The sequence below is a fragment of the Chionomys nivalis genome, chromosome 2 (genome assembly GCF_950005125.1).
Source record: "Chionomys nivalis chromosome 2, mChiNiv1.1, whole genome shotgun sequence".
Classification (NCBI taxonomy): domain Eukaryota; kingdom Metazoa; phylum Chordata; class Mammalia; order Rodentia; family Cricetidae; genus Chionomys; species Chionomys nivalis.
The window spans coordinates 83,288,887-83,308,462 of record NC_080087.1 but is presented as its reverse complement, the minus strand read 5'-3'; the positions used below and the strand labels follow the sequence as shown (position 1 = coordinate 83,308,462).

The 19,576-nt window shown below is 52.4% G+C and overlaps 1 protein-coding gene across 2 annotated transcripts in view; it reads left to right on the top strand.

Annotated features, from left to right (window-relative positions):
• The window catches only part of Sipa1l3 (signal induced proliferation associated 1 like 3), a 208,767-nt gene that overhangs the window by 112,742 nt on the left and 76,449 nt on the right, over window positions 1-19,576 (top strand). For both annotated transcript variants that reach the window (XM_057756375.1, XM_057756383.1), the window contains exons 3-4: window positions 9,436-11,252; window positions 13,189-13,319. In XM_057756375.1, the coding sequence (XP_057612358.1) occupies window positions 9,743-11,252; window positions 13,189-13,319 (1,641 nt within the window). In that variant the 5' untranslated portion in view covers window positions 9,436-9,742. The remainder of the gene's footprint in view (window positions 1-9,435; window positions 11,253-13,188; window positions 13,320-19,576) is intronic.

The window sequence follows — 19,576 nt, the reverse complement described above, 5'->3', positions numbered from 1 at the left end:
GTGTGTGTTGTGCATCTTGCAGTCTGTCTTCTTCCACCTGGCCTGAGGCCCCCTCTCTGCAACACTGTCCAGGGGCAGAATGATACATAAACAGAGCAGCCAGCTCTCAGGATCTGCTAGACAGGCCAGTGGACCCGAGAAGAAACTGTAACCCTTCCAGAGCCTTCTGTGTATTGCTGCAGGCGTAGGGCTGACATTCATGTTTCTGTCATCCTGTCCTCCCTTGTGATCTGTGCTCCCCTCCTTACTGTGGGGAGGAAAGCAGGAGCCCACCTCTCTTTTGAAGGTGGGTGGAGGTCCCTTCCTCTGTCCCCAGATGACCTGTGGTAAGTTGCTCTGAGACTGTTCTGAGACACAGCCTTAGTCTCCTGGACTGCCCTGCCTCGTAAGTGCTCTTTCCCCAGCAGTTCTGGAGGTTTGTGTCCACACAGACCCTGCCCATGATGGATTGGTGGGTGGGGCTCCGAAGGGAGAGAAAGCACTACCGGCCAAGGGCACTGTCTAGTGTAGTTCCACAAGTGTGCATCTCACACACCAGCCAGAACAGGTGCTTTTGCAGAACCAAAACAAATCCTCAGGTCTCCAGAGACAGATCTAATGGCTGAGGTTAGATCTCAGGGGTTGAAGAGATGGTTCAACAGTGAAGGGCGTTTACTGGTTAAGGTCTAGAAGACCCACCCAGATTTGCTTCCAAGCGCCCACAACTACCTTAAACAACAGTTCCAGGGCATCTGAAATCTCTTGTACTCATAAAGTTATACAGGCACATACACATACACACATATGTAGATGAGAGTTTCTGACCCATCCAGACCTTTGGACTCTCTGTGATCGTCAATGGGTGGCTTGCTGCTTTGAGCCCCAGAGTTCTACTCTCTAAAGTGGGGAGATAATAAGTCCCCCACAGAAGTGCCATGTAGGATCGGCAGAGGATAAAGGCAACTCATTGATGAGAAACAAAGTAGGAAAAGGGGGAGATTGGTGGGGTTTGGGGGTCAGGACACCCGTGCTGTGGGAAGGCTCATGGGCTGGATGGAGCAGGCTGCAGCTGGACCTCAGCTCCACAGACGTAGAGGGCGGAGCTTCTCCCACTGGTGACGTCTGGTGCTACCGAGTGGTGCTGCACCACCGAGGGGTCACAGGACCGACCTGGAGTCAGCCAGACCTGGGTGTGGGTCTGCGTTCTTCCTCTCCCATCCTGTGTCCATCTCACCTGTTTTCCCTAGTTTGAGTGCATTTTGCCTAAGTGCTCCCTTGGTAGTAAATAGAGGCTTGAGCCCCAGGGGTTGCTGTCCTGTGCTCTGACAAGGATGTGGCAGTCAGGGATCAGGGGCCACTTAGGATAAACCACTGTGACACTAGAACGCCACCTACGAGTCAAGGCTCAGTTTAGGGTATGTCCAGCACCCCCTTCTCTCTCTTTTCTCAGAAGAAGCCTTTCTGATCACTCTCCTGGGGTCTCCACTCACACACCCAGTATCTTCCCAGCACACAGCCGTCCTCAGGTGAAGACTCTCCAGCCCAGCCCTCCCCCGCCCCCCAAGAACAGGATGGGGCTTGAACAGCTGTTCTTTTACAAGGATTCCCTGGCTGTGTTTAATCAAGATTGTCAAATATTGATTTAATCTCCAGGCCCAACAGATGTGATCTTAGCAGGTTTCGGTGGCAATTAGCTGGAATTAGCTTGCAAGTCAGGCTCCATGCTGACGGGACGCCATCTTCTGCCTAGGAGCCTAGCCTGGCCACAGGGGCAAGCCTCACGGGGGAACCCCTCAGTGTCTTATGTGGGAACCACCCACTGTTGTGCCGTATGAGGGCAGTGGAGATACTGGGCAGCAGTGAGAAGCAGCAGCCACAGACTCCTGTGCTGTAGTTTGCCTGTGAGCTTGCTAGTGAGACACCCACAGGCAACCTGGAGCAGAGGCTCTGTCCCCTGACATGTAGTTACCCCAACAGGCTCTTCCTCCTGCCTTTGAGGCCTGTCTCTGTCATACCTCCCCCTTTCTAGGACATAGCTGTTGTTCCTGGGTGGGCTGCTCCTGATCATGGCCAGGAAGCATCTCTTTCCAATTGTGCATCTCCGAGTCACATTTGGAGAGAGTGGGACTGCGTCCAGATTGGAACAAGATGTTCAAGCCACCTGTGCTCTGGGGGAGGTGTGACACCTTCACTCACCCATCCGGTCCCACAGGTACTCCAGGGGCTACCTCCCCACCCCAGGCTCTGGGCTCCTGGGAAAAGGGGCTTGCTATTCCTGTAATTCAAAAGGAGCCGTTACAAGGCTGCATTTGTTTTGCTTGATGTATGGGTACGTCACCATGCAGTGAGTGTGCTGAGCCTTGACATAAGCAGATGTAGGACTGTGCTCAGACTGAAGCCGTATCCTCTTCTCCATCTTAAAGATAGGAAATGGAGGCAGAAAAAGGCTCCTCTTTGTCTGTGTGCCAGAGATCTAGCTAGTTTGGTGGCAGTCAGAGTGGAACTTGGGTGGTCTTCGCTTCAGTCCGCGATGCTCCAGCTGCTGTGCAAGGAAGACCTCCAAGAGCTAGCAGCGCGAACTCTGAAGGCGTTGACTCTTTAGCTGTGTGTGTCTCTCTCTCCTTATGAGCCTCTAACCTATATGAACTCAACTGCACAAGAGAACAAAATAAAACAGATGTGGTAGTGCAAGCCTTTGAGTGAGCTCAGCCTCTGTGTGGCGGGGTCATCACCAGGCCTTAGGACTCACTGTGGTTTGGGTGCCATGGCCTGAGAGCAAGGCTCATACAGGGACTACCCAAGTGTGAACTAGTGAGTCTCCGGAGTTTGTTCCATTTTATACACTCTCGGTCAGCCCAGCGGGTGCTGAGGTAAGGCGTGCACCACCACACGCGGCACCTCAGCTTTAAGACAAGAGTGGCATTAGCCCTTTCCTCCCAGCCTTGATCTGTGGATTAAATAGGCCCATGCATAAAGCCCTTGACTTAGCATGCTACAAGCATGCATTCGGGCTGTCAGCACGCAGCCAGTGCGCGCTCTCATTCCCAGTTTCGGGCTCTTCGGGCTCCTGGACATCTCGCGTTTCTCCTCCACTGCTCTGCCTCACTTTTGCTGAATGCTTCGTCCTTCCTGGACTGAGTCATCCAGGTTCGCTCAGCCTATTCTCTGCTCACGCATATTAGGCTGTTGAGGCTCTTCTGTTCACAGCCCTGTGAACGCCCATGCACCTGCCTTGACATGCCGTGGTATAAAAATAAGATAAAATGCACACCAAGAATTTCAGTGTGTGATTTTTATTCACGATTCCTCTTCCCCAAGGGAAAAGAGTCATGCCTATTAAACACCCTGAAAAGCAGGGCAGGTGACTAGAGCCGGGTGGAGTGGACTGGCTGTAGATACTCACTGCCCTTTTCAGTTAAACACACGAGTCCTCTGAGTTCTTTGGCACTGAATACAGAGCAGGTTTGCATGGTCAATGCCTGGATCGCTGTTGTGGGGCTAATGACTGTCTTTGCATCAACTCCTCCTAATGAGATTGGGGTACTGTAACATGGACCCTGGTATTGCTCAAGCCTCCACTGAATCAGGCAACCAGGAAGAAATCCATCGTTCCACCTGGGACCACTAGGCTGTTACTGCCTCTCTGTGTAGCCTCGCAGCACACTTGACTTTCATTTAGAGCAGAGTGGTCAAGGGTGTGAGCCAAACTTCCATGGTTTGAGTCCTAACTGTGCTTCCTGCCAAACGGGGTGACTTGGTAATGTTACTGTCCTTGCCCCATTTTTGAAATGGGTACAGAGGATGTCCCACTGTGTGGAGTTGTACAGCAGGAAAGGATAGGACACACCTAACGTCATGGCCCTATTTCTCCAACCAGGACTAGAGCCACCATCCCTGGCCCCCAAGTTAGGAAATAATTAGGTCTTCATTGCTCCTTTTAAATGTGATCTGGTCACTTACCGCCCAGTGGGTCCTGCTGACTGCCTTTTGCGTCACCCTTTGCTGACACTGGGCCTACCCTGCCTTTCTCCCACTCACTCTTTCTCAGCCACCTTCTTGGCATGTGATCCCAGGAGCCAAACTTGGTGATCTCATTCAGACACAATGTCGGTGAGGAACATACAGAACCATCGGGAGGCCAGAGGAGCAAGAGTGAGTAAAGACCAGGAAAAGCTAAGCCAGTGTCCCAGAGTAACACTCTGTAGGCCCAGGTGTACTGTGAGCCTCCCATGGTTTCAAGATGCATCACCTCCCCTCCCCCAGGTTCTGCCCACCCTGCCCTGTTTCTGTACTGGCGGGGGCGGGGGAGCTCCCTCCAAAGCTTTCTGGAAGAATGGGAGTGCAAGTGGAGTCCAGAATGCTTGGGACCAGAAAGCAGCAGTGGGATTTTCCATTTGTAGCATCATGTTGGCACACGGACCTTTAAAAATTAATAAATAAATGGGGGGGGCGGTCTCATGTTCCAGAATGGCCTTCAAGCCACGGATGTCCTTGAACTTCAGATGCTCTCTGTCTCTACCTCTAGGGCTAGGATTAAAGATGTGCATCCCTGTGCCCACTTGGCACTTACAGTGTTTCAGATTTTCAAGTTTGGGGTGTTCAGTCTAGGAGGGCAGTGATGATGGGGAAGCAGGAATGAGGTTGTGTCACTGCCAGCACTGGTCCATGGCACACCACTGTTGGAGCCTAGCCGTTTGGTTTTGGGGCACATACTATGCTTCTCTCATAATTGGTTGCCCTATTGGGAAGACCTCAGTGTGTTTTAGCATGGGACAACTCACCAAGCCCCAGAGGCTGTGGGCACCACTCAGCACAGCACAGAGATCCAGCTCCGTGCAGAGCCCCCAGCTTGTAGAAATCTGTGTGTTGACAGCAAGGTATGATCTACAGTGTCCACAGAACTGGAAGCCAGATTCCATCAGGAGAACTCATCTGTCAGGAGTGCATGCCACAGCAAGTCAGGTTTCCAGCTAAGCCACCAGTTGTCCCACCCAGCCCCAGTGTGACCTCAGAGGGAAAAAGTCTCCATCTGTGTAGTACCTGGGCGACATAACCCTCCAAGAGCACAGCTCTGCACAGGCCATCCTGGGAAGCATCCCTCTGTTCCGGAGCTAAAGCTTTAATGGTAGACTCAGTCCATAAATGAATATGAACAGGAACATTTCCACCTTGTGACACCCGCCAGTCACCAGAGGCTGCAAGCCAGCCTCTCTCCCCACGTTCAGCCTGCCCCTTGCTTTGTGGACAGTCATTGTAGTTTCTCGGTAATGCTCCTGTCTTAGTTAGGGTTTCTATTGCTGTGATAAAACCCCATGATCAAAGCAACTTGGGGAGGAAACGGTTTATTTTACTCACCACAGTTCATTATCAAAAGCAGTGAGGGCAGGGACTCAAGCCGGGAAAGAGCCTGGAGGCAGGAGCTGGTACAGAGGACATGGAGGGAGCTGCTTACTGGTTTGCTCCTCATAGTTTGCTCAGCCGACTTTTTTATAGAATCAAGGACCCCTAGCCCATGGATGGCACCACCTGCATTGGGCTGGGACCTCCCCCATTAATCACTAATTAAGAAAATGCCCTACAACCGGATCTTATGGAGGCACTTTCTCAGTGGAGGCTCCCTCCTCTCTAAATACTCTAGCTTGTGTCGAGTTGTCATACAACTAGCAGGCATGGTGGTGCACCTCGATAATCCCAGTATTCCCGAGGACACTGAGGCAGGAGCATCACAAGTTCAAGGTTAGCCTGAGATACTTAGTGAAAGCCTGTCTAAAACAGGAGATGGAGAATGAAAATTATTCAGGCCTGGGATGTGGCGGATCAGTGGAGTGCCTGCAAGATTCAGAAGAAGCAAAGGGTTCACTAATAACCAGATACACAAGCACACAGTAGTGGCTCACCATGAAGAGCGAAGCCTGCCACCTCTTCTTGTGGTACTAGGGTACACCGTCTCCCTTTCGTAGGTCGGAAGCCACTGAGGGAAATATGAAGCAGGGAGAAGCAGGGAGATGGGGGAACTGAGACACACAGGTTTCCTGAAATTCCTCCCGGAACTCTGCGGTGCACAGTGGGTTTTGTTGCTGTCACCCCTGCCGCTTTCGTGTTTCAGATGGGGAAAAATTGCATGAAATTCTAGATTTCTGATTGCTTTGGAAAGCTGGGGTGACCCAGTAGTCTCGGTTCTCAGATTGGGGTGTCTGAGGACCATGCCCCTGGTATGTAGTTCGCAGTGGGCACCCCCACCCTCTCTCCTTTCGTCTTCCCTGTTTTCTCCCTGGGGTCTGGGCTTTCCCCCTGTGGCATCTCTCAAGTTTCTTTTTTTAGTTTTTTGAGACAGGGTTTCTCTGTGGTTTTGGAGCCTGTCCTGGAACTAGCTCTTGTAGACCAGGCTGGTCTCGAACTCACAGAGATCCGCCTGCCTCTGCCTCCCAAGTGCTGGGATTAAAGGCGTGCGCCACCACCGCCCGGCATCTCTCAAGTTTCTTAAGGAATGTTCCTGTACCCCTGACTCGTGGGCACCCACAGAAAGCAGACCATCTTGATCCCTCCCCTCCCTCTCCTACTTCTCCCCATCTCAGAGGCTGGTGTCTCTTCTGTTTGGGTCCATGAACCTGTTCCACAGGCCCCTCTTTGTTTTTCCCTGAAGTTCACGCTGTACCTCTAAACATATGTTAGAAAACACCTACTACATGACTCATGAGCACACGGGGGCATCACTTCCTCACGAGGCAAGCACTCTCGGGGTCTCTACCAGAGTAGCTATGCTCAGCCTCAGAGACTGTGGTGGTTTGCATAGAAATGGTCACATAGGCTTATATATTTGACTGCTTGGTCATCAGGGAATGGTGTTACTTGAGAGGGATTTAAGAGGTATGGCCTTGTTAGAGTAGGGCTGGCTTTGTTGGAGTGAACTTTGCACTTTTAAAAGCCCAAGCTAGTCCCAGTGCCTCTCATCCTGCTGCTTTAGATCTGGATGTGGAACTCCCAACCTCCATGTCTTCCTGCAGGCCGTCGTGTTCTTGCCTTGATGACAATGAACTAACCCTCCGAAACTAAACCAGCCCAAATTAAATGCTTTCTTTTTATAAGAGTTGCCGTGCTCATGGTGTCTCTCCTCAGCACTAGAACACTAAGACAGGATAAGAGACAGAAAAGTCACAGGTCACTCCAGCCCAGGTGCTCAACCCCCACACCTCCTATTCCCCCCCCCCCCCCCCGCACTGTGCTGTCTTGAATACAGTCCTGCTAGTGGGAATAAGAGGCAGCTTCCTCTCCAGGTAGTGAACTCTTTCTTTCCCTTCTTATCCAGCAAGGGGTTTCATTCAAGTGAGAAACAGAGAGAAGTGGTTCTGGAGAGAGTTAGAAATGGGAACTCCTTCCCTGTGGCCTGTGGACCAGAGTGTGTACTTCACCCCTGGTCAGAATGACGCCATTTCCAAACAGTGCCAGGTCATCCCCAGCAGGAGTGTGGGTAAGGGGCACAGTTGTGAGCCATGCAAGTGACCTTACCACTCTAGAGCTGACAGCCCGGAGGTGGAGGTGGTCGGCAAACAGATACCGTACAAAAGAGATTCAGTTGGTGGCAACTTCTAGAACAACAGGAAGAGAGCAGACTGGGTGACAGGCCTGGCAAGTAACATAGGTTGGAAGCCCCCTGGAAAGGTGAGGAAGGCGCCGCAGGTGTTTTCAGTAGTTAGGGGCCAGATCTATCGGCTTGTGGCCAGGAGAAGGAGTTTAGGTTTCTTTTAGAAGCAATATGGAGTCCTGGGAGGAAGGGGGCTCCGTGAGGAGGCACTAAGATTGGACATGAGTGTCTTAACCACCCCAGTCACTGGGAACATTTCCTTTGGCAGCTTCTCTCCAGGAGTTCTTTGGGGCTCTGGTTTTGTCTGTCATATTCCCTCCCCTCCTGGCAGGAAGGCCGGATCAAGTAGGCTGTAGAGCAGGCAGGCAGTAAGTCTGCCCTCTGTGCACGCACAGTTCCATCAGCCTACAGGAAATACAGGGAAAGGGAGCATGCTTAATGGAACCACAGGGATCAGGGATCTTGAGGGTGGCCATCACACTGGACAGGACTCTGGTCCTCGCTCAAGCAATACAGTAGGACAAAGGAAAATGTCTGTGGTGGAGTGGGTGAGACAGGAAGAGCATCCGCCAGGCAGAGTGGGGCTCTTGTTTGGCTCCTCTTGAGCAGACCAACTCAACAAAGACCCTTTGAGATAGCAGAGACCAGACCAGGACCTGAGGCAGACAGTATCACTGGCTGATAAAGAATCCTGTGGGCTTTGGTAGATATGAAATGAGATGGTGGTGGTTCTTTCTTTCTCTTTCCTTTCCTTTCCTTTCCTTTCCTTTCCTTTCCTTTCCTTTCCTTTCCTTTCCTTTCTTTTCCTTTCCTTTCCAGACCTCTGCTAGAGGTGTGAAGTGAAAAGTGTTTATGGATGGAATGATCTGGTGGCTGGTGGTATACCCCAGTGGTAGAACACTTGCCTGACACATGGAGATTGATGCCATCCCCAGGAGTACAGAAAATAAAAATGAAATCGTTTTAAAAATGAAGAGGGGCCAGCAAAACGGCTCAGTGAGTAAAGGCACCTGCTGGCAAGTCTGATGGCCTGAGTTCAATTCCTGGGACCTACATATTGGAAAGAGAGAACTAACTCCCTCACCGTAGGTTCAATCCCTAGGATCCAAGTGGTAGAAGGAGAACCGATTCCATACTCCCACAGACCATCTGTAACCCCTACACATGCTCTCCCGCATTCAAGAGCAGACACAATAAATGAATGTTTTTAATACAGTAATGAAAGGGGAAAAGGAGGTCTAGGAATGTAGTTCAGTGGTAGGGCATACACCTAGGATGTATAGGTCTTAGTTTCAATCCCCAGGACCAATAATAATAATGATGATGATGATGATGGCTGAATGAATGGATGAAATAGAAACAGCAAGGAACTAATGGAGCTGGAGCTAGTGATGAACAGGGCTGCCATCCCAGTCCCTTCTCTGCTTTGTATGTGATCAAACTCTTGCCAGACACCTTGGTGCCCTCCTATAATCCCAACACTCAGGAGGAAGAGGCAGAAGAATCTCTACAAGTTCAAAACTACATAGCATTTAATCCCAGCACTCGGGAGGCAGAGGCAGGCCAGCCTGGTCTACAAGAGCTAGTTCCAGGACAGGAACCAAAGCTACAGAGAAACCCTGTCTCGGGAAAAAAAAAAAAAAAAAAAAAACTACATAACAGGACCATGTCGGAGGGAGGGAGGGAGGGAGGGAGGGAGGGAGGGAGGGAGGGAGGGAGGGAGGGTAAGGGAGGGGAGGGCAGGCAGGCTCACTCCATAATCATCTTTTCAAATGAGTAAAGCTTGATCCTCCACCAAAAAAAGCCGCATTTCCTGCCTTTGGGGGATAGAGTGTACTGGTCACGCCTCACTTTTCCCTTCTCTTCTCTTGCAGCATGGCTGGGAAGATGCCCACCCCATCCACAGTCCATGGCCTGCAGCCGTCGCTCTTTCTGCCCTTCTGAGCCCCTGCGTCTGGAGCCCCCTGGATGACACCTGCCTCCTGACATTGCGCTTGCACTGCTGTCCACAGCGATGGTGAAGAACTGGACTCTACAGGCTCACAACCTTCAAGTGCACTTTCGGGGGCCAGCACCCTTTGTTCCAGGACTGGCAGGCCTAAACAATGGCTGAGGGCCAGTGGACCCCATAGCGTTGTACCACGACTTCCAGGGGCAGCAGCACTCTAGTGCCCAAGGACTATGACCACCTATCGACCTCTTCCTAATGATGGTGTGGACCTGGCAGCCAGCTGTGGGGCCAGGGGCACCGATATCCTCCCTGGGCCCCACCCTGGGGACTACATTCCCATGGGATTCTGGGCCCAGAACGGCAATATGTCCCAGCCTCTTGGTGAGAGCCCAGCCATTGCTACCACCCGCCCTAGCCCCACCACCCCTGCGATGCCCAAGATGGGTGTGCGTGCCAGAGTGGCTGATTGGCCACCCAAGCGAGAAGCCTTGAGAGAGCAGAGCAATCCCAGCCCCTCACAGGACACAGATAGTGTGAAGTCCACCAAAGTGGCCCATTCCATGAGAAATGTACAGAATGGACAGCTCCCCTCCAGCACTCCAGCTTCCTCAGGGTCCAGAGCTTTCCATCGACTCTCTAGGAGAAGGTCTAAAGATGTAGAATTCCAGGATGGGTGGCCCCGGTCCCCTGGCCGGGCCTTCCTTCCTCTGCGACATCGAAGCAGCAGCGAGATCACCCTCAGTGAGTGTGACGTGGAGGAACCTGGAGAGCCACGGGGGAGCCGGCACCCAGGGGTGCTGCCACTCTTCCGAGAGTATGGCAGCACATCGTCCATCGATGTGCAGGGTGTGCCAGAGCAGAGTTTCTTCGACATCCTCAATGAGTTCCGCAGCGAGCAGCCAGAGGCTCGTGGCTCCCAGAGCCTCAATGAGCTCCTGCGGGTGGATCCCAGCACCCTTCTCTCAGCGGGCAGCTGTGGAGCCAAGGGAGACGCCCGTAATGGCCAGCCTGCCAAAGATAGTCTCCAGACTCTGCAGCCCCTCAAGGAGAAGGAGAAGGCCCGGAAGAAACCTGCGTGGGGCCTGGGCAGTGGGGACACTGTAGATTCGTCCATCTTCAGGAAACTGAGGAGCAGTAAGCCTGAAGGAGAAATGGGGCGGCCTCTGGGAGAGACTGAGGAGGGCCGAAGCCCCCCAGAAGCCAGTAGACCTTGGGTCTGCCAGAAGAGCTTCGCCCATTTTGACGTGCAGAGCCTGCTGTTTGACCTCAATGAGGCAGCTGCCAACAGGGTGTCAGTGGCCCAGAGGCGCAACACCACCACGGGGGCCTCAGCCGCCTCAGCCATGGTGACGCTCCCAGCATCCCGGGCCCACAGCCTGGGGACTCTGGACCCAGCCTTCACCAGCACGGAGGATCTGAACTGCAAAGAGAACCTGGAGCAGGACCTGGGGGACGACAATAGCAATGACCTTCTTCTCAGCTGCCCACACTTCCGCAACGAGATCGGTGGGGAGCAAGAGCGCAACGTCAGCTTCTCCCGGGCCTCCATGGGCTCCCCAGGGGGCAACAATGAGACCCACTTAACGGAGCCCACCCTGAGCATCCACCGCACAAACGCCAGCATCTCGGTGCTGGAGGTGCCCAAGGAGCAGCAGAGGACACAGAGCCGGCCCAGGCAGTACAGCATCGAACATGTGGACCTGGGTGCTCGTTACTACCAGGACTACTTTGTGGGCAAAGGTGATGCGAGCGAGTGGCTGGGGCCCCAGCTTGTCTTTGAAGCACACCCACTCCTTAGTCATCTGACCCTGTCTCATTACTAAGGAAAAGAGAGGCACACTCGGCACCTTGGAGGACATAGTCTAGCACTCAGCCCTAGTCTCAGGCCCTGGTGCCACCAAAAATAAATAAGTGGTTCTTGTCAGATGTAACGGTCAGCTAGGTTCTTCACGGGACTCAGGGTCTCTGGGGCTAATCTCAGAGTTAGACTGTGGGTTGAAGTGTCCTATCTGATAGCTTGTTGACTGTGTGACATGGTTCACTCTGCAGACTGGCCTCATGGGAGAAAAGGGGTTGATTGTAGTGGATCCCATACCCCAACCAAAATGGCACTAAGATGAACAGTGAAGGGGTAATGGAAGTTCCAGGTCCTGGATAACAGAACGCTGATGAGGCACCATGAGGGTCCCTTTCAGTAGCACGGATTTCCAAGATGAAAAGGGCCATTCCTTGTTGGTTTTTAAAACTCACCTAGAAGCAGGGTATGATAGTGCACATCTGTAATTCCAACACTTGGGAGGCTGAAACAGCTGGATCTTCAGTTTGAGGGAGGCCTGGGCTACATGGTGAGACCCTGCCTCAAAAGGGAAAGAAAGTAAAGGTGGGGCATGGTGATGTGGAGTTAAATCCCAGCACTGAGGCCGAGACAGGAGGATTCCCAGTGTGAGGCCAGTGTAGTCTACATACACACATTCAAAGACAACACATAATAATATAGCAAGACCTGTCAAGTAGCCTTTCTAAAATTACTTCTTTGTAGCCATGGAGGCCTGGGATGAATGTTTATTGAACACTGACCATGTACTGGGATTTCTGAGATTATGCGTAGATGAAAAAAAAACAACAGCAAATTCAGTAGCCTCTTCAGGAGTAAACTCCCACCTTAGAGTGCAGTGTGCCATTCTGATTAGTTCCCACCCAGTATTTTGGGTTAGCCTTGATGCACCTTCACCCAGGTGCATCTGAAAAGAGGGACTGTCGGTTAAATATACAGAATGCCAGGGTGAGGACAAGAAGCAGTTATCTGCTGTGTTCTTGAATTTTTGCTGATAACATCATAGAAGCTTGGAACAGGAGTCACACAGGATGCTGTGCGTTCCACTACCACCACCCTCAAAAAAACCTACTAGAGTTGAATATCAGAAAGAATTGTTTCCTGGTAGGATTGTCCAGGAAAAAGTGGGGAGCAGAGAGCTGGCTCCCTGGCTCATTTATGGCTGTCACCCTCAGTATTCCATTACTCAGGTCTGTAGCAGCATGGTCAGCTGCGGGCATGACTTAGGGATCTGTGTCAGGGCCCTGAACAAATGGGAGGCCCTGGGCTGCTAATGGCCAGCGTTTAAGCTGTGTGCTTACTGTGCGCCAGCCTGGTGCTGTGCTAACTCAATTAATCCTCACATTGCTGAGTTAAGCCCATTTGACTGCTAAGAATCCCATCATGTGACCTGACTGGAGCCTTATATCTAATCTCAACCCCGAATTTGTGCTGGCAGGAGACTCCCTAGGCTCAGGGCTTAACTACTTCACAACAACTAATGGGAGCTAAACCAGGCAAGCCGTTAACAGAGCCAGGATTAATCTCTGGTCCTGGCTTGGTGAACTGTATACTGTATGAAGCCTTTCACTCTGTCTCACTCCCACACACCAGCTCTGAACCATGAGCCTCTGGGTTCCTGTTCGTCAGATGAGCGTGCTGACACTCAGAAAAGGCTGTGGCTTTTCTGGCACCGAAAGCCAGGCTGTGATCAAACTCTTAGGGTTTCCCCATCGGCCTTGGATTCTTGGGCTTTGTGTGAGACTGCACCCAGCCCCTTATCCTCCCACTGCACCAGACTGCCGTGGCCTGTGCCCTCTCCTTCCGGACATCTGACCATACTTCCCTGGTCTCCCTTTGCAGAGCATGCCAATTACTTCGGCGTGGATGAAAAGCTGGGGCCCGTGGCGGTGAGCATCAAGCGGGAGAAGCTGGAGGATCACAAGGACCACGGACCTCAGTACCAGTACAGGATCATCTTCCGGACTCGAGAGGTAGGGCCCGGCACAGTGTGCCTGCTGGATAAATAAGAACCGTACCCCCCCCCCCATTTCCATGTCCTGGTTCTACCAGGTTCCAGACCAAGGACCTCCTTGCCGGGCGATGGTGGCGCACGCCTTTAATCCCAGCACTCGGGAGGCAGAGGCAGGCGGATCTCTGTGAGTTCAAGACCAGCCTGGTCTACAAGAGCTAGTTCCAGGACAGGCTCCAAAGCCACAGAGAAACCCTGTCTTGAAAAAAGAAAAACCAAGGACATCCTTGCTATGTCTAAGAGACCCAGTAATGTGATCTTGTGAGTCTGTCCATTTTACAGAGGAGAAACTAAGACTCAGAAATCACACAGGTTGCAGCAATAAGAAGCCAGGCCAGGAACTGAACCTGGCAGGTGACATCAAAGTTCCGAATCACAAAATCTTTTCCCAAGAGATTGACTCCAATGAACATAAGGGAAAAAGGTGTGGTCGAGGAGTCAAACCTCAGTCTAGTGGGGCCTGGGGCATCGCAGCAAGCTCTGCCATCATGCTAAGCAGCTTTCACCACTACCAACCAACCTCTATTCTGAGCAGAGAATCCCACTGTCCTACCCAGCCACCCCTGTATTACAGGCCAGCTCCAGCAACGGGGGAAGGCACAGTGATGTACCCCACACCAATACAGAAATGTATTTCTGGCTGGCTTCAAGTCACAGAGATTTCACTGATCTCTAACTGTAGGTCAGGGATAGAGCCTGCTATAGGCAGACTGACCTGGTCTTCTGCAAAACTGAAGAACTTTTTTATTTTGATTTATGTGCATTGTGTGAGCCACCATGTAGGTGCTAAGAATTGAACGTCGGTCCTCTGGAAGAATAGCCACTTTTCTTAACCGCTGAGCTATCTCTCCAGCCCCAAGACTGTAGAACTTGACGCCTCTTCTGCTCAACTCAGCTGACTCAGCCTCCATTTTCGTAATGAATGCCATTCTCTTCTGCCCAGCAAGCTGTCTTCAGTCCTGGGCAAAGGCACTACTGTCCAAGTCTTCTAGGTAGTACTAGCTTTCCATACAGAAGGATGATTCATGTCTGCAGGATCCCTGATTGGCTCTGTGTGGATCCCACACCTACACCTTGGGCCAGGCACTGACGGGTCAGAGAGGGTGAGAGAGATAGGCAGCCAGATCTAGGACACGCTCCACCTTAGGGCTAGAGCCACCGCCCTGGTGCTGAGATTGACAGTTGCATAGGAGCCGCCCAAAAGGAAAGAGGGAAGAGGAGAAGGAGGAGGTCCTCAGTGGGAATGGTGGGGTGGTTTTCTTTTGTTTTGAGCCTAAGCTGGCCTTCAGCTCACCCTGTGTCTCAAACTGGCCTTGAGCAGCTCCTGCCTCCACTCTCTGCCACATCCGACAGAAAGGTGGTTCTAGCTTGTCTTGCTCCTTGCCTCTGAGTTCAGTCCCCTGCAGGACAAAACTGGTTAGCAGCAGCCATGCAGTGATGGCACCTTCTGAAAGAGCCATGGAAAGGCAGCATTTCCAGAGAGGCCGCTGCCAGCTGACACAGCCCACACACTGGGGATCCCTGGCATAAAAACTCAGCAGGCTACCACTGCCAGGGACTATACTCTGAGTTTGCGGCCAGCCGAGTGTTTGAGCTCATCCTGGCAGGCAGATGAGGTGCTGAGGACAAGTGCCCCACCCGCAGAGGCTTTCAACTGGATGTCACATGGCTTCTGGCATTTGAGGAGAGTGGGCCCCAAAATCACGTGCCAGACTGCAGGCAGTCCTTGACCTGTGTCCTGGGCAGCCTTTCCTTCTGCTCACCTTTCTGGCCAGTTGAGCGCCAAGGCAGCTTGTGAGGGGACAGCTTCTCCAGCTTCAGAGTTCTTTAGGACATGTGGGCAACTGCTGGTGCAATGACAAGCAGTGTGTAATCAGTGAGATGCATATTCTTGCAGCGGCAATGGCGGCAAACAGGCTTAACGCTGCAGTGCCGGGCCTGCGCTCTGCCTTTGCCTAGGCTGGCGAGCTCACACCAGTCTCTAGTCTTGTCAGCTGTCTGATGGCAGCACTCTTGTCCTTGTTTGTGGCAAAGCGGATACAGAGCAGTTAGGACCCCCCCCAGTGAGAGACAGGGCCTGTCTCTCGGTCAATCGTCCTCAGGCCACCCCACTCAGCTGCCTCAGGGAGTCGCCTGACTCAGTTTAGACCCCTCCCCCCCTCACTGGACCTGTTCATGGTGTCAGAACTCAGCTGACTTACACGTGCTTGCGGTGCCCATGGAGGTCAGAGAAGACGTTGAAGCCCCAGACACCACCATGCCTGGCACACACAGGGCTCTTAACCACTAAGCCTTTCTCTCCGGCCCTGGGATGACAAGTGACAGTACATCCCCTGAACTCGGGGTCAGGGCACTCCAGTGCTTTTTCAGCAGGTCAGGGTATGGCTTTTCTGCTTTGGTTCCTGTTTGGTCATTGGAAACTGCTCCGTGCCACCCTGGCCTCATGGGCCTCAGATCTGTGATGTACTCATCACACCAGGACTTACCAGACGCCATCACTGCACAGCCCCATGCTGGGCTTTGGGGTATAGTAGTGACCAAGGCAGCAGGGTAGCTTGAAGACTGCTCCCGTGGGGATGGCAGTGCTACACAAGACAGCTTCATGTCCCGTGCCCATGCCAGGGTACGTAGTGATAAGGTGGAAGACACAGCAGGAAAATGGGTGACTGGGGGGGGAGGTAGATCTTCAGACAGGATGGCCAATGGAGGTGTGTCTGAAATACCCGAGCCAGAGCTGGGGTGGTCCTCACAGCTTGGAAGACTGAAGCAGACAGATAGCATCAGTTCAAGTCCAGCCTGGGCTTCAGCATGAGCTGTCTGCCCTCCATCCCCACCTCCCCACCCTCCCGTTCACACACACACACACACCGCACAAACCTTTGTCTGCCCTCACCTACAGACCACGTGCAGACCCAGCCCTGGGCTTGGGTCTTTGCAGAGCTGTCCTGTGAGGCCCTCAGGCCTGCCCTCCCATCGTCTGGAGTTGGAGGAAGAGCAAGGCTTACCTCACTATCATGGAGGCAGGGCAGAGAGACACACAACCCAAATTCCCTGCCATCAGCCCTGAAACCTGCAGTAAAGCTGCAACAATTGTTGCCTGGCGTTCACCTCAGTGTTTACTGTGCGTTGTCCCAGCGGCTTCTCTCAACCCTTGCCACAAAGGTCCCGTTTTCACCTCCTTCCACAATTGGAGCCAGACAATTGCTTATCCAAGGTCACCCACTGGCAGACCCAGCACACCCTGCTTCTGTCTGCCCTCACTCCCAGGACCTTCTCTATGGATCTGAGCTCATTGGACTATCTGTCCACTCGCGTTCTTCACTGGCCCCATGACTTAGACAGATGACCGTTCTTCTGTCTTGGTTTCTTCTTTGGTAAAACAGGCTTAGAGCTGTGACCTGCACCCTAGAGAGGTGTGAGTGGACTCCCCGAGACCGGGAAGTGGTTGCAGGAGCTCTGAATGTCAGATCCTGCCGTGACTGTAACTCTTCCAGGAGGGCGGAGGCAGTGCTGGGGAATGGATAGATGGGCTCCGTCCCTGTCCACACACTTGCCTCTGGCCTCTGCATGGAGCACGGAGCCCAGGCTGCTTTCCAAGCTCGCAGACCGGCCTATCCCAGATGGCCGGCCCTAGCCACCAAGCAGACAGGCTCCAGTGGGCCCACGTCTCTCAGCAGATGGCATGTGAGCTTTGGCAGAGCCAGCTTCCCACCGAGGAAGGAGCAAACTCAGGGTTGGGCTTAGGCACCACACACCTGACCACTGACTGCCCTGTGCCAGTGGCTTCTCAGATGACACACAGGGTTCCCCAGCCAGCCTCGGACCATCTGGCCCAATGCTTCTTCAGCCTGGCAAGAGGAAATTTCTGACAGACCTTTGAAGTTTGTTGTTTTGTGTTCACATCAGGCCCTAACTCTGTCAGTGCTGGCATGGAACTCACAGCCGCTGCCTTAGCCTCCTGGGTGCTAGGACTGCAGACATATGCCCCTGTGCCCAGGTAGGCTATGGCTTTGCTAGGCTTAGGAAATTGGGATTTTACTTTTTGTCTCAGAAGATCTATATGCATATCCCAGTGCTTCTCCCAAACCCGGGAGATAGATGGATACATCTCCTAATGCTGGTTGTTGGTACTTCCAATAATACTAAGTGTGCAAAGTAGAAAGAGGAAGGTCTTACAAAGTGTAATTCTGTTGGGGGCGGGATATCTGCGTTCAGTTGGCGCATCTGGTCTGTGCATGTGCCTCCGCGTATCTCTGATGCATCCTGTTGAGGAGTGGGAAGGGACTGAAGCCTCCTTAGAGCATTTTGAGTTCTTAACTTATCTGTGGCTTTGTACATTTGACCCTTATCTGCCTGTAGCAGTGAGTGGCATATACCCAACTCTCACTTTATTCTGGATACAGTGGCAAGCTCTATGTACGAATTTCCTTCCTGGAATCTTCATCCAAACCAGGTTGGCCTAAACTCTTAATCCTATTCAGTTTCCAGAATTTGAATTGCAGGTGTATACAACCATACCTGCTCAAGGTAGACGTTCTTATCCCCATTTTGTCAATGAGGAAATAATGAAAGTTCAAGGCCAGCCAGGACCAAATAGCAAACCCCTATATCAGTGAAAATCTGCATTAGTAAAATGTAGTGAGAAACACTCGTAATCCTAGTGCTTGTGAGGCCAGTGAGTTCAAGGCCAGCCTCAGCTATATAGCCAGACTAGCCTGGGCTTCATGAAAGGGTCTCAAAACTAAAAAGGGGGGTGGGGGGGATGAGGAATTTAGTGATTTGTTCAGGGTTGCAGAGCTTGGGAGAAAGTGAAGCCAAGAGTCAAACACAGACTGGCAGCCTCAAGGTCCCTGAAGTCCCTAAAGGGTCCCCACACCCAGCACAAAGAGCAGCCAACGTGCATATGGGTTCATCATGGGCCTTACTCTGACAGATAGATCCCTCTTTGCTTATGTGGCACCATGTCCTTTTTACAGCTCACTTGGTCTGTCACCCTCAGTAAAGCGATAGCAGATGTCAGAGGGCTCACAGCGGGTCTGACTCCGGCTGCTGTGGGGAGAAGGGGCTGGCAATGGGACAGGGGCAGGGAGGCCTGGGGGAGGAGCTGCTGTGCCAGCAGGAGGTGACAAAGGATCAAAGCGGGGAGGAGAGAACCTGACAGAGCCCTGCAGCTTCTCCTCCCCTGGCCTGAAGAAAAACCCAAGAGATTTTCAAGCGCACAGCAGTGGGCAGTGATGGGGCCAAGCACAGCCATAAGCCACCTTTCTCCAGGGCAGGTTTTTGGCCTTCACTGGCCCTTGACTCCAGCAGAGAGTGCTGCAGAGCAGTGTCAGCAGGTACAAAGATGCTGATCCTATAGGTGCATTAAGGAAGCCCACAACCCCAGAGCCCCCCAGGCCGGAGAGCAAAGCCCCTGACGTCACCATCACTGCTGTTGCCCTTGTTTCCGGCTTGCTTTGCTCATGATAAGAGATTGTTTGTTTGTTAATGCCCAGCCAGAACTGGGAACTCCCAGCCATGAGATCACTCCATTCCTTCCACACACCTCTTGCCTGGGTCCTGTTTGGCAAGGGTGGGCTGCGTGCCTGGCAGCAAACCATGGCATGCTTTTGCTGCTCCGTGTGTCTGTTGACTTAGGGGAGTGTGTTTTTGCGGTTAACACTGGTCTGCTCTCATGTTCAAGCTGCAGCTTGAAACAGTATGCTTGGGCCGCTTGGGACAGGCCCTGGGGGAAGGGGGATTGTTTGTCCTGTGGTTTTTCAGGTACCTTTCTGTACATTCTTCCTGTGGCTTCCACATACTCAGCCTGGCCTAACCTGGTGGCTAGCATCAAGCTAGTGTCAAGAGGACACGGCTACAGGGGCTCTCAGGACTAGCGGGGCATAAATTGGAACAATCACTTGGAAAACTACTTGGCATTTTTAGTAAAACTGAAGATTAGCATGTCTGGGTGATTTAGCAATTTGTCTCCTAGGTATAAACCGAAAAGGAAATGTGTTCCTGGGTACCAGGAGGTGATTCTGCAGACGCTCCCAACAGTGCTGCTTAGTTGTCAAGTGCTCGAAGCAGCTGCGCTCAGCCACACTAGGAAGGATTAAATCCATGGCAGTGCAGGCTTTATCCTCTCAATGCAACATGGTGGATTCCCAGATGCACAGTCCTCAGAGAAAGAGACCAAGTCGGGCACAGTGACACACCTGTCACATGCGAGACTGGGAC